The 15,180-nt window shown below is 29.5% G+C and overlaps 1 protein-coding gene across 2 annotated transcripts in view; it reads right to left on the bottom strand.

Moving 5' to 3' along the window:
* ICA69 (islet cell autoantigen 1-like protein) overlaps positions 1 to 15,180 on the bottom strand; it is a 255,263-nt gene that overhangs the window by 32,900 nt on the left and 207,183 nt on the right. For both annotated transcript variants that reach the window (XM_089597521.1, XM_089597525.1), the window contains 2 exons: positions 11,925 to 11,968; positions 11,620 to 11,858 (listed from right to left, as the gene is read on the bottom strand). In XM_089597521.1, coding sequence (XP_089453647.1) covers positions 11,620 to 11,858; positions 11,925 to 11,968 — 283 coding nt within the window. The remainder of the gene's footprint in view (positions 1 to 11,619; positions 11,859 to 11,924; positions 11,969 to 15,180) is intronic.

The following is a 15,180-nucleotide window of genomic DNA, read 5'->3' as shown; positions in this document are numbered from 1 at the left end:
TTGCAAGAGATCACTACACGAAGGGAGATCATCTATACTTGTACTCAAACATTCTGACATTTTAGATTTCGATTCACAATCAGTTTTCTTGGCATAAGTCTCACAAGATTCTGCCCAAATCTGTCTGATGTCGTCGTTGTCGTTCTTTGTGGATGCGTATTTTAAACTATCTACTTTATCTTTTACTGCAGTAGGCTCAGGAAAAGATTCTGGAGAGCTAGCCAAATAATGATTTCCAACCTTCTTGTTCTGTATTTCATGTGTCAAAGAACATATATTTAAATTGTGTGCAGCGTTCCTGAGACACTCACTGAACTTCTAAAAAGTACATATCGTAAAAACAAGAAACTGCTATACCATCAATTTTACCGATTTTCACTGATGAAACATTACAATACCACTAATTCTTTTGATCAACATACTTGTATATAAAAATTCGTTTGAGTTCTTCGATAGAATAATCTCTGTTGTCATCAAGTTGGATGACTATTTTTTTACCTATCAGTGCTCCCATGTATAAGTACTTTTGTGAATTACTATATCAATGTTACCAACGTGAGTAGATATTTCTTTTAAGTTTTTTTTTAGGTAAAGTGCTTTTTGTTTCTGCCAGTTCTTGTTTCTTATTTGCAATTTTTCGCCAGATGATCCTGAAACCTGTATGAGAAAACTTATGTGAGCATGTATAAATGAAGAACTGTAAAATCGTTTTAAGTAAATATTACTTTAGGCGTGATTTACTGGTGCCATCACCTGTACTACCAGCCATTTTTTTCAATATTTTTAAGAACCCCGCACTTAGTTCTTTCCAAAGAGTACATCTTTTGAAAACTGATGAGTCCTTTAAAAATTCAGCACTAAACAGAATTTTCAGTAAAGTAATTATATATTAAGAGAGAATAAATACCTTCTTTGACACCATAGTAATAGGTATTTACTTTATTGGAGTCCTTGTACGTCAAAACATCGTTTGCTGGAGAACATACTTTTAAAATACTATTTGCCAGACTTCTGTCTGAAACTAATAGAAATTTGCTTTCATTTTCATAAATAATTTATATTTGGTCTTCGCTGATTTCCTCCATCGTACACTGTAAATTCATTCAACTACGCAATTAGAACCACAGTTATCTTTTTAAATGATAAATGGACAATCGTAATAGTTACCTGTTTTCTAACATTAATGTATATACTCTAAAAATTAATAAATATTATAAAAATATTTGAAGATCTGAAGAGCTGGAAGAACTGAAAACGGGTTATGACGCTTTCTTTTGATTTTGCTTTTTGGGCAAAGCAAGTAACTTGTATTACCTATACTAAGAGAAGCAAGCAATTTGACTATAGATGGCGGATAGGAGCTTCCGTATAAGTTGTACCAAGATCTCCCGTACAGGTTGCTTTGCGCTCAGAAGCAGTGGAAAGGGAAGCGACGAGCACAATTTATGGCGTACTTTCTCTCTCTCTCTCCCTTCTTTTTTTCTTTATGTGTTTGTGTACAGAGGTAGATAGTGAATTATGTTGTATCGCTTTCTCTCTGTCCTCAGATTCAGAAAGTAGAAGTGAAAGTTTTTGCTTGTTATACAATTAAGTATCCTTTTTCTTAGCCTTTTACATACCTATTATTTAGCTAACACGTAAATGGGCTCACGCATAAACACACGTATCCGATAGCTATATTATGAGAATTTGGCATGTTCAATAATTGAGCCCTAATTGTTATCCCTACTCTTCTAAGCATATAGTCATCATTAGATATAACTTTTTTTTTATAATATAGTGCTCTGGTCCAGCTCCTTTTAATAAGGGAACTACTATGGGCACTTAGCACTTGGAAAAGGGACAAGGAAAGGGATGGGAGGCCTCCCATTACTGGGAGAAGGGGAGGGGAAAATCAGGAAATTTTTGCTGCGAGGTCGCCTAAACCCTCCTTGAGGAGCATTGCGTGGTGAAAAAGCACATGTGAAAAATCACAGAGGTACTTGTCCAAAAAAGTCGCACTGGCCGGGAATCGAACCACGGTCTCCCGCGTGCCGATCCACGACCTAGCTGACTGAGCCACCACGCGCTTCATTAGATATAACTATGAGTTGTTGTTAAGGAATTCAAAATGAAAGCTTACGCTTTTCGTGAAAAACCATATCATAATGGAAAGATCTTGTTAAGACTTGTATGTCTATGCATGTATACTGATACCGTTGATTCATGCTACCATTTTAAGATCTAGTTGTGTAATAAACGCAGAAATGTTAAAGTTACATATTTTAATACTTTAAGAGAATAGAGAGGTAGAAAAAAGTTTAGATTAAAAAGAGAAAAGAATAGCGTAACAGAGCAAGAGAGAAAAATAAGGTAAAAAGTGCCTATAATCTCAGAAGTCGAGCAATCCTGCAATCCTAATTATAAGTGCAATTTCTGCTGAAAAAAAAGCAGTATGCATAGCCTTAAAGCTAGAGTATATTACAAACTTTGATGGAATAGAAGTTTAAAATGTTGAATTGTAAAAATTAAATGAAGTTTGAGAGAAGAAAAGTAAAAATGAAAAGATAAATGTAAATAATAAAAGTTGTGAAACTAGTGAAAAAAATGTCTGATTATACACTTTTTTCTAAACGCTATTAGATTAACTTAACGTAATAATTTTAAAAAATAACATAAGACGGCATAGATTTATTCGTGTGATTATAACTAATCTAACATATTATTACAAACTATTTTATTTACTCATAAGAAAATCCATGAAAAAGTATTTGAAAAAGCAGTTAAATACATATTTGGAGATGACTACACGTTTTTAACTCTTTTTCAAGTGCTAAAAATCAACTATTATTAAATAATAAGTCGTAAGAAGAAAACGATAGACTTAAAATTATTGCTATTTACAAATTTTATTTGTCTACAGTGTTTCTACTTGTATTGCACTTTTTATTAGAGTAGCTTTGGGTTGTAAAAAATATTACTATAAATTTTAACTTACAAGAACACTACGGATTACTTCAAATATCGAATGATATAAGAAAAAATTTGTAGTTAAAATTGTGTTTCTCAGCATCTTTTTACAAGTGTGCCTTTTTCTTAACAAGTACATAGTGTAGCACTTAAAAATTTTCTTGATGTTGAATTTTCTGTAGTGAAAATTGTATGTATCTAGTGATGTTAATCAATAATATCTACTTTTTCAATAAAAAACATATGTAAACCATCGTTAATGTTTATACATTAAGACTATTCATAACGTTACATCGAACTAAATGTTGGAATCCTGAGAAAAGCCTTAATTGTCACCATAGATCAAATATGTCGAAAGTACGATAATAAATGGTTATTAACCATTTTTTTATAAGGATACTCATAATCACGCTGTAGGCGAGAGAGGGTTTTCGAGGTATTATTTTTCCTTCTACGTTGTGTTTCAATAATTCAGTAATTCTTAATCAAGTACCATTACATGAACCATGACATAAATTTTAGTTTCTGATTAGCATTACCATTGTACGTATTTTTAAACTAAGTTTCTAAAATAGGGAGACACTATTTAGCATATCTATTGTGAAACTAAAATAAATATTATTGTCTGACTTATCAACCCCTGTAAACGTTGCGTTATCTTTGCTATACTAGATTTCAGTTTCTACAGGTAACTTCTGAAAAATTTTTTTATTTAAGAAGCTGGTGTACTCATTACGTAACGTTAGTTTATAACACTATTAATCCAAAAACTATTCAAATCAATAAATATTTTAGAACATACATTGTTTGATATTCATTCTTCAAAATAAGAAAAAATACTGATTTTAAAATTAAAAATTTCAAATATTCATAAAAATAATAGTTCAACAGTTTGCTAAGTAATAATAGTAATTTATCTACTGTTTTTTTTTAAATGGAAGAATTTGACTGAGATCTGCACCTAAAATAATTTATTTATTTCCGTGTTGCATAGATCTCTTAAATTTCTATAAACGATCTCTTAAGCTTTTTTGGAATCATTAAAGCTCCAGCCTAAGTAATAAAGTCATCGTCTCGTAATTTTTGTTACATGAGTCAAACATTTCTTTACTAATCTATATTTCTCAATCCATAAGATTTAGTGTATTTTTCATTTGTTTTTGTATAAGTGGATTAAATCATTTACATAATTTATCTTCTAATTCTCAAATTTAGTTAATATATAAAAGAGCGCAATTATCTCTATCATCAACTAAATTTTCTGTAGTATTTCTTTATAGTTATTTTGTAATACATTACATTAATTATTTTCCAGAAAAAAAACAATGCAAAAAGTTGTCCTTACTGATGAGGAAACATAAAAATAATTATTTTTTTCAGCTTATTATCGATTTAAGAACTATCATTGATTAAACCTATTGTGGTTGCAGTATCCTGAAACGTCTGATATTTAATTTCTTCATATATTTTAATATGTTTGAAGAACGTTGAACCATTTATCCTATTTAAAATGAGTATTAAGAAAATCGTTTATAATTCTATGAAGATATTTTGTTTAATCTACCTATTACAATGATTTATATTAAATTTTTTTTCTAAATTATTGTATTGTTATTAAACATGTAATATTCTAAAATGATCACATACTATATTGATTTTGCAAATTAATCATGTTTGTTTGATTTCATCTAATCTGTAAGTTGCGTTTCATAGTTTTATACAATTTTCTAATGTATCTTTAACGAATAAAAGTTTCTGTTCGTTTCCAAGGTGGACAGCTGAATTACAACAGTACAATTTCTAGCACAAATTGAAAATTTTTAGTCCCCAAGCTGCTTTTAGTAGAGCTATGTATCTAGCATTAATATAACTATTTATTTTATGAAATATTTCTGTACCTTTAACTTTTAATTTTTAACTTTTAACGTATGCTCTGTCACTACTACGATAAATATCGTCATAAACATATTTTATGCTTTAGATTGTCGTATCGATTTGTTTAAGCGTGATATGTTTTTAACAAGTTATATAGTTGTTGAAACGTGGGCATGAAGTAAACTGTGTTCCAGAAATTTAGTTACGTAGACGTATGCCAACACTCAACTAAAAATATAATTTTCAATATCATCTGAAACCAATAGTAATTTGAAATAAAATAATGTAACTGTAATATTTGGAATATTGTTTGATGTTATATATTTAAAAATCAGGGTAAAACTTACTTTAATTTTTTTTCATTTATGATAACATGTTACTAGTACATACAATTCTGGTATACCACATTTTCTCATTATAGATATTTTGTCCTGATACTGCTTCTGCATATATTTTTTTACTGCCAGTAAATTAAAATAGCAGTATAAAGGAATTTACAGTTTTTTTCTTTAATTTAAAATCATTAGAAATATTAGATGCCCTATTGATTATTGTATCTAATAACCCTTAATGAAATTTAGTTTAAAAACTTTTTCGATCATATCTCAAATAATTAAAATAGATGTATTTAATTACAATACAAGAATTTATAAATAATTATTAAGTCAATCTTCTCCCATATCATAAGGAAGTAAAGTTATCGTAGTCTGATCTGTAAGACAGTTTGCATCTATAATAATAAAATATAGTAAGTTTTTGATTTTTTGTAAAGTAATTTTTAATGTAACCAGTACTTCCGTTAAAATCTTTTAGAGGAAAAAATAATAGACCTCCTATCCGATTAATTAAAAAAGGTAGTTTACTTAAAAATATTTTCTTAGGATAGTCATTTTATAGTCCTTTAAGGTACTTATACACATAAATCAAAATTTTTTGAAAGTCCCAAATTTGAAACTATAACATTAACACATTCTGCTAATAATGGTTGATTGTACGTATGTTTTTGTTACTATTTTTTCGTAAAAGAATCGTTTTATAATCTGGCAGTTTTGTCAATGTATGTAATTCAATAAAAACATTTATACTTCTTGGTTATTTGATTTTTCTTTATAATCTTTGTCATAGTTTTTTTTTAAATCGATCTACTTGAAGCATCTTATTATGAGGCTGTATGAGGTTTTGAGGGTTTGTGTAGGATGCCTTACACAAACAACTGTATACATGTGTACATATTTATCTGTGTATTGAAAATTAAAAAAAATTTATTTATATGTTAGTAAAATAAATCCCCATTATAATACCTTTTAACAAAACCAAACCATTAAGTAAGTTTAATGGGTTGAGTTAGTATTTTGCAAGAAATTTCTAAAGCCTTCATACACTGACAATAACTAGTATTTTTTGTAATAAATCTCTAGCCTAAAGGTTCCGAAGTCAAAAAAAAACAGTCAAGTTTTTTTTGCACAACATACATTTTGCATCACACTCATAGTATAATACTATCTAGTACTCCTGCTTTAACAAAATCGAACTAAGTAATATTGACTTTTGACTGGTACTTCATGCAAACCTCACATTAAATACATTAATGCCTTGCTATGTCGAAGGTATACAAAACGTTAAGGCATTATTGTAATCAATTTAATAAAATGTTTATATACAATACCAGTCAAAATAGTCAATATAACTAAGTTTGATTTTGTTGAAGTACGAGTACTAGACAGTATTATACTATAAGTATGATACAAAATGTATGTTGTGCAAAAAATGGCCATTTTTTGTTTCAATTTCAAAACTTTTCAAGGCTGCAGATTTATTTAAAACAATACTATTTATTGTCAGTGTATCAAGACTTCAGAAATTTTTAACAAAATATTGACTGAACACATCAAACTCACCTAACTTTTTTGTTTTGTTAAAAGGTATTTTTGTAGGGTTATCATATTTTTTTTAGAAAAATACCATTATTTAAATATTTATTTTAAAAAATTTAATCATATTTAATATCACTAATTTAACAAAGATTTGTTTACATGAAAATGTTTTGAACATATAAATGTGTGGAGAGGGTAATTGGCACAAACAATTTATAAATTTACAGATCAAAATAAATATTCTTAAAAAATACAGTCTTAGGATTTTTATCTATGATGCTTTTTTGTTTTTATTTCTTTTATTGATTTACTTTATCATAAAATTCTCAGCAATGTTATCTTTCAGGTCATTAAATAAATTAAATTACTCTTTCCAACAAAATTTATAGACAAAATACTTAGTAATTATACGCATCAAAAATCCTAAATTGGTCATTTATTCAACAAGCTTTTATCATTTTTTTAAAAGTATTGACAAAATCTAAGCTTTTTAAATTACAGTTATTCAATAACTCAGTAGTTCTTACAATAAATAATTATTTATTACAAAAATACGTACGAAAACTGTAAAAGCGATGTACAACTTACGTTAACAATTGCTTTTATTAAACAATTACTCACTTTACTACCACTTAAAAAATAAATTATTAGTGTATAATTGTTAACTACCCAAATCACTAAATTAAAAGAGGCTTAAGTTTACAAATTGTTACTAGGGGCACTTTGGAAAATAATAAGAGTTTTCTACTATCAATCAGATTATTTTGATATTACTACAGCTGTGTTGCAAGATTTATTGTAAGTAGCTGTTTTATCAAATAAGACGTAAATCCGCCCATTTCTTGATTGCGTCTTTGACTCATGACATACGGTTAAAGAAAATAAAAAATAAGGTTATGTTTTTATCGTCCATCATCTAATTTTTTTTTTAGTAGCTCCAAATTATGTCACCAAACATAGGCTGGATCAATTATTAGAAACGGTATAGTTAATTGGCAATGCTTTTTTTTAAATACAATAATAAATTTTTTAGTAAATTTTGTTAAGGAACTAGTTACTGAAAGGATCTTATTACTAAGGTAGAAAATTTCAATTTCTTCTTGATTATCCATTATTTACTATCCGTAATTTATATTTATTATAAAACTTAAACTCTTTCTCCATTTAATTCGTCTACGAAAACTGTAAAAACAGTACGAGTAATAATTTATTCCTATTACTTAAAAATTATACAATTTATTGCTGATAAGTTATTCATTTATTACCAATCCCTATTCAGATACTAAAATTAAGGTGTTAATATTTTGAGTACACAAAAATCGGGGTTAGGATGATAGGATATTGGCGTATTCTAGATGCTTAAGTTTTCATGCATGTTTTAAATTTGCCACTAAGTAAGTCTCCTACCTTAGCAACGCCGCGTCTTGTCTGTCTTTGTTTAATGGCTGTGGTTACACATATACATATACACGACTTCGAATTGACACATATATTTCATTACTTGTGTTATTTACTATTTTAGGGACAATTTGACTTTGAGAGAGTCATCCACGCATCCCCCTTTTCTGAGGCATCGTTGGTTCTTAATTATTATGTACACATCTGCATACCACGGTAAAAAGGCATTATACCACACAGTTGTCTACTTATATACATCCTAGTTATTAGATCATATAAAAAAACCACAATTACCCGGGCGGAAGTGACGAAGCGGAGTCTCAAAATCTAGCCCTCCAGGCGAAAAGCAAGTGCTCTACTATCTCAGCCACTGAGAACTCCGAACGTTGCATGCTATCTACTGTGAAATTAGGAAATACCTGTAGCCCATATCACATTGTTGGCAGCTCTGCTTAATTTTAAAAACACGCCTTTACTAATCATACACTAGAAAAATTTGGCTTGCAGCGTACTTCACGGTAAAAACATTTTCAGGCTGAAACTGAAACTAAAGAATCCTTATTTGAGCATTTTGAGATACGCATGCCTCGTTTTCGTTGTTGTAAAAACTTTCTGACCTATATTTATCGGTAAAGCTGTGAAGTAGGATCAAAGAGACTGAATTGAACCAAAATACATCAGGCATATCGGAAAATACTTAATTTTTGAGATTTGGAAATTCGAGTATGCAAATTTGAAGTAAATAGTAGTGCGGTCGCCAAAGCTTCGTCTGGATTCTCAAACTTACCTCAACGCGCTTCCACGATACTTGATACATATATGTGTATACATACATATATGACACGCACACGTATGTATACATGTCAGCGTCCATAGAAATCAGTAGGGTCTCCATAATGTTCTCTAAAAATCATGTTGGGGGCTGTAGAAAAGGTGCAGGGTTTGGACAAAAATCGGGATCTATTGATTTAAAGAATACCTTTACTTAACTCTTTTTATTTTAAAAATTTTTACGTTAATTAAATCTAAAAAATTTTGTTCAATTAAACGATGATAAAATTTTGTGTCTTATAGGATTTGGAAATGAAGTAGATCAAAAATAAAATAAAACGTACACTTATGTTCATAAAATGTATACACAGACATGTGTACATACTTATACGACACGGTCACGTATGTATACATATCATGGTCCGTGAAAATCGGTAGGGTTTCGGTCAGGTTATCCAAAAAGAGGTGAGGGAGCGGTAGGGGGCCACAAAAATGTTTGTGGGAAAAAGCAGGGTTTTGAACAAAAATTGTAATGTGTCATAATAAAGGAGAAAATGACAGAATTTTATCTTATTTTACGGGGAGCCAGTGGGGACGGTGAAGACGAGTGAGGGTCTGTGCAGGTTGTGGGGGATCTGTGGGGTGGGTTGTGTGGAGTCTCCCATCCAGCTAGCCATATGATGTATGAAGATATATAAAAATATGTATATAATCACCTTCTTTGGTTGTTTCAAAAAACTTACCAGACCCAAGTCCTAGGCATTTTTAAAAAAACTGCCTACTACAGGGCACATATCCCTCTTTTTTGGCATACACTCCTGTAGGGTGGCTTCTATTTTATTTTTATCATTTTTTAACTAACGTAGAAACAAGCAGAATTTCACGTGTTTTTGTATGATAGGCTGGTGGGGCGGTATATTTACAGGCTAGCCACTCACGCTGCAGGAAATAAAAGAAAAGTCTATATGAGCTTTGTTGTGGACTTCACATCTTGTTTACTATATTTTTTATATTTTGTCACTAATATTTTTGCTAAAAATTATCACTAAGTGTACAATTTATAATAATATTCAAATAACTCTGATAAAATACTTTATTCAATATTTTTCTCGATTGTTTTAAAATTTGAAATCCTTACTTTTACAAGCAATTAGAGTACACTGGCACCGCGTACCATGGCAGACTATTAAAATTTTTACTGTGTGGCGCAATCAAGCTATTTGATTTTGTAGGATCTGACATACAAGATTTAAAAAAAAAATTGAAAGTATCGAGGACAAAGCCACTAATTTTTCTCTCTCTTCGTATAGTGATCAGCTTTACACCCATTCATCGAGACTATTGTAGGGTGATTTGCCAGTATTAGACCAACTTGTAAGACAGCCACTTAAAAGACTTATGTTTAAAGTGTTTTAGTGTTTAGTGTTTGAAAAATATTTAACGTAAAAAAAAACTAAGAATTCTGTAAAACATAAATTAAGGACCGTAACAGAGAGCTAAAGACAGATCAATCACTAAAAATACCAACACAGAATTAAAAATCAAAAAACTAGATTTCTGACCCTGGCATAAAATATCTGTATGGCAAAAAGAGTCACAAAAGTATTTACAAGCAGAAAGTAAAAGATTGAGCTGTAAAAAATACAGCCACATGTTTGGAGACTACGTATAAAAATCAAACCTAAGTATTAAAATTATTTTTATTAGGTCAAACATTCATGTCCGGAAGAATTTTAAAAACTTTTTCCTGAATAAACAAAGAAGATAGTGGAGGAAAGCTTTTCTTAAGAAACAGAATTTGACTATACTAGAATAAATAGTGATATTTTTGTTTGATAATGTACATGTGTAGTTAAGCTAATTAATAAGACTATTTGTCCTTGAAAGACAATATTGTAATTTTTTGTCTTATTTTTAAGTATAATTTTTCTCCATAAGGAGACAAATTTTTCTAAAAAAAATGGTGGAGTGTCTCTTATAAAAAATTTTCAACAAACTTTTTAGGAAATGGGGTAAAGTTAAAAAAGACTAAAAAAGTTAAAATATTATTGCACAATAATTCTTAACTCATGCTGTGTTGACTTATTTTCATCGAAGATATAAGATAAATAGTTATAGATCAGAAATATCGTGTAAAAGACATATTTCTTGGCATTTCAATGACTTACTTATGAACCGAACCATGTACTCGTACTTTAATTTACTTATTAGGCAATAGATTAATATTTTTGCAGAATATGTTTTTATAACTTATCGTTTTGAAAATAGAACTTTCTAACTTATGTTTTCTTAGTTGTTTTCATCCTTTCAAAATAGTACGATGTATATTCTTGGGCTTCTTCGGTGACTTGTGAAAATTAAAAAAAGAGTATTTAAGTCTTTCAATCAACAAAAAATATATTCTTAGCGCTGCCAATATTTATAAATATTTTTATAAATCGATTAGTACGGATTGCATCATTCTTTTGCTATGCATTTATTTTCAACCATTAGTAGTATACGAAACAGCCTTTCATTCATAGTCAATCGAGTGCTGACAACGCCATATAGACCATATGGACTATTTTTTAAATGGACCACATATAAGAATATTCTAGAGGTCAAAGCTAAGTGAGTTGAGGCCATGACTACAACTTAGAATGTACTTGTTAGTGTGCCTGTGTTACCAAGCCCTTTAGGCAACCAAATATCTAGCCAAAGCTACTATAGTAGTTAAGACTATATTACTGTAGACTATTAAAAAAAAACTTACAGTCGTTTTATTTGCATCGCCTGAGATTTGGAAACCGTCACTATTCATTTTTAAATCATCACAAGCAGTATTTTGACTTTTAGTGTCTCCTTCATTGATACTCCAGTTCATTTTCCATTTCATTTCAACATCTAGATCTTTTAATAAATTATGTTCTATTTTGTTGCAAGTGGACGAAGTAAAGTTTATACTATCCTCATGTATCTCCTGTTTGACACTGGTATAAGAAAAATTCTGATCTGTATGAAATAATCGTTTTATTAAATTCAGAGAAATAATTTTAATATCATAAAAGTTTGCTTTACCTTTATCTTCATCAGAAAAAAGAGATTCAGTTCCATAAGGTAACCTATAAAAAAAGCAGTAGTAAACATTACACACAAACAATGAAATTTACTCGTATTTAAGACTCGTCAAGATATTTACTAAAGTGAGCTTTTCTTATCAATAACTCTCTGTTTCAATGATTTTTTGTAGCTACGAAACAGTTTGATTTTTTATGAGATTTATAATGATTATATTTAAACAGGAAGTTAAACTAAAAATTGATTTATCTCAAACCAGACAAATAATTATTTGGTTGAAGATGACATTAGAATTTATGTGAAAAAAAAAGTATTTGAAAGAATAAGTAGCTATAACCTAAGAAACTGAAACTTTAGAAGCCTATACAACAACGCAGTAAAATAAATGTTGAACACAAGTAAGTTGCTGTATACCACCTAAGGTAATAATCATGATATAATAAGAGAAAAAGTCAAAATACTTCCCTTAAATTGACCTAATGATGAATATCCTGTGTAAATAAAGAACATCCTTGCCTCCCTCACCACCCCTCATGCTCCCCATGCATTTAAAGTGTCCCCCTCCAGCTCTTCTTCGGTCACTTCAGCGATACCCTTCATGGTACTCTTTAAAATCAAATTATTAATCATAATTTGTACTACATGCTAAAAATATCAAACAATACACCGTAAAATTAAGATTAAGGTAGTTATTTAATTTACATGATACATTTGTGTTGATTCTAGAAATTTACATTGGTGTTGATAACTTTTTTTACTATTTTTATAAATAAGTATACATTCCATACAAAAGTATAATTTGTGAGGAATACTCTTGTATGAATCTTTATGTATGAATCAAACGAAATTTCTGCTGAAATATAGTTGTCAATATCTGAGGGTAATATTCGTTATATATTAGGAGTAGTAATTTTAGGTAAATTTTTCAAAATTTTCTTTATTTCTTTCCGTTTTGGGTTATATCTTGTAAAAGAATAAACCAGGTTTTCTGAATTTTCGCACTATTGCCACTGCATGTTGGTAACCTTTTTGCATAAATCTAGCACCACCAATGAATTTTAAAGGTAAAATGAAAATTTTTTCTACTTTATTATTTTCACAATTTTTGAATTGTTTAATGTACTACACATTATTTGATTTGTTAGACCCTGGCAGCTTTTAGTTCTTAACATTTTTTGATTGTTATGAAAAAGTTTATTTTTTTGCTTTCTATCATAATAAATGCAGGCAAATAAAAATTGTTATATTAGTCTTTCAGCATAAAGTATAGGACTAAAAATTTTGTTGCTCGGTCGATAAGAAGTTCTATATGAATAATATTGAAACAACGTGAGATTTTGTGCAACGATACAATTTTTTTGCCTATAGCCAGTGCTTCTCCTGATAAAAAAAGTAAAAGAAAAACCATTGGATCGACACCTTGTGACAATTTATTTACATATGTGTGACTTAGTATAATATTTTGTAAACTATTCAGATACAATTATGTCATAGTCTCCAATATTTTCTGATTTTAAAACGATTATAGCTCCACATTCTCCTGTTACAGGTTTCTGGTACTGATGATTTCCATTGCTATGATTTTTAAACAAGTAATTATATTGTTTCCAAGAAATTCTATACTTGTAATTTCATTTTAATTTTTGTGCATATGGATTTTGTTTCATTGTTTGTGTTAGTACTCTACTATGGCTTATGATAACAGTGGGTTTGATTTTAAAAGTTTTTCCATACAAGAGAAGTTATCATCATATTTATATATATTTGACTGCAAAAAGTATTATCAGTATTGTTTACAATAGATTCAGGTGTCATCTAACAAACTTGACTTTTACTTTTTAAATTATTATTAGCTTTTTTTCACCAACAAAATTTGCACTAAATGATGCAAAAGAAACAAGATTATTGTAATAATGAATAAGATATATAAAATCATCACCATTTAGCAATAACTACTATAATTTAATATCATACAGACTTCAAGCACGTAGAAATATTCTTCCACGATAACAACGATTAAATTTTTGTCTTTTACTTTCGCAATATTTTGCTGAACAAAATTTGCATTCTAGATTCATTTCACGAGAACAGCTTTTTATGTAAGTTTTTATATTTGAAGTAAAACTTCTTATGTTGAGCCGTGAACAGCCGCGTAAGGGAAAATGCGTTAAAAAAGATTGCCACCCACCCTGCAGCCCAACCCCTTTCCTCAATCTCCTCTCTTACACACTCCTTCCCACTTAATCTCCCTCTCGCAGCACACACCACTCTACACTCGATAACTCTACTGGCTACCGCTCCATCTCTCTCTCTCTCTCTCTCGCGTGTACGCCACGCACTCCCTTCCCTTCTCGCGGCTACTATACCTATATATATATATATATATATATATATATATATATATATATATATATATATATATATATATATATATATATATACTAGTGAGCCCCCCTGCGCGCCAACCTCCCAACTTCCAAATATTGTGCATCAATACAAAGTACAATTAGTAGTTAAGTAGATGCTAGATATTTAAGTCCAATGGAAGCAGCTTGGAGACTTCAATAATATCCAATTTGTTGTACAAGTCATACAGTTGTAAATCTAGCTGTTCAACTTGAAAATAAACAAAAACTCATATTTGAAGAAAATAATATCAAAAATCTCATAAAAAAATTATCAAACACCCCTTACAGCTTGGTTTAAATTAAATAAAGTATATGATTTTGCAAAATCGCTAAAATATGTTAACATTCAAGAATATTACATTTTTGACAATAAACTTAAAATTTGGAAAAAAAGGAAAGTTACACTGAAAAATATTGCTATAGGTAGATTAAACATAGTATCTCCAAAAGATTATGAACGCTTTTTTTTAAAACTTATTTTAAATAAATTACATGGGGCTACATCGTTTGAAGACGTTAAAAAACATAATGGAATAACATATAAAAATGTCAGGGATACTGCAATTGCGATAGGTTTAATAGAACATGATTCTGAAATCGACAATATTTTTAAAGAAGCCATAACAATTACGTTTCCGTACCAGTTAAGACAATTTTTTGCTCGGTTTTTGATTTCATAAAACATTCAAGGAGATAAAATATGGAATGAATATAAAAAATATTTTACGGAAGACTTCGATAATGATAATAATAATTGTGCTCTTCTACATATTAATCAAATTTTGGTATCGGAAGGTAAATCATGTGAGTCTTTTAGTTTACCGACACCAACCATTAGCAACTATATA

This window comes from Copidosoma floridanum, unplaced genomic scaffold (genome assembly GCF_036245765.1).
Source record: "Copidosoma floridanum isolate Cflo_tuat_1 unplaced genomic scaffold, Cflo_Japanese_pri ptg000004l, whole genome shotgun sequence".
In the NCBI taxonomy this organism is placed as follows: Eukaryota; Metazoa; Arthropoda; class Insecta; order Hymenoptera; family Encyrtidae; genus Copidosoma; species Copidosoma floridanum.
The sequence above is the reverse complement of the archived record's forward strand: the minus strand, read 5'-3'. Positions and strand labels throughout refer to the sequence as shown.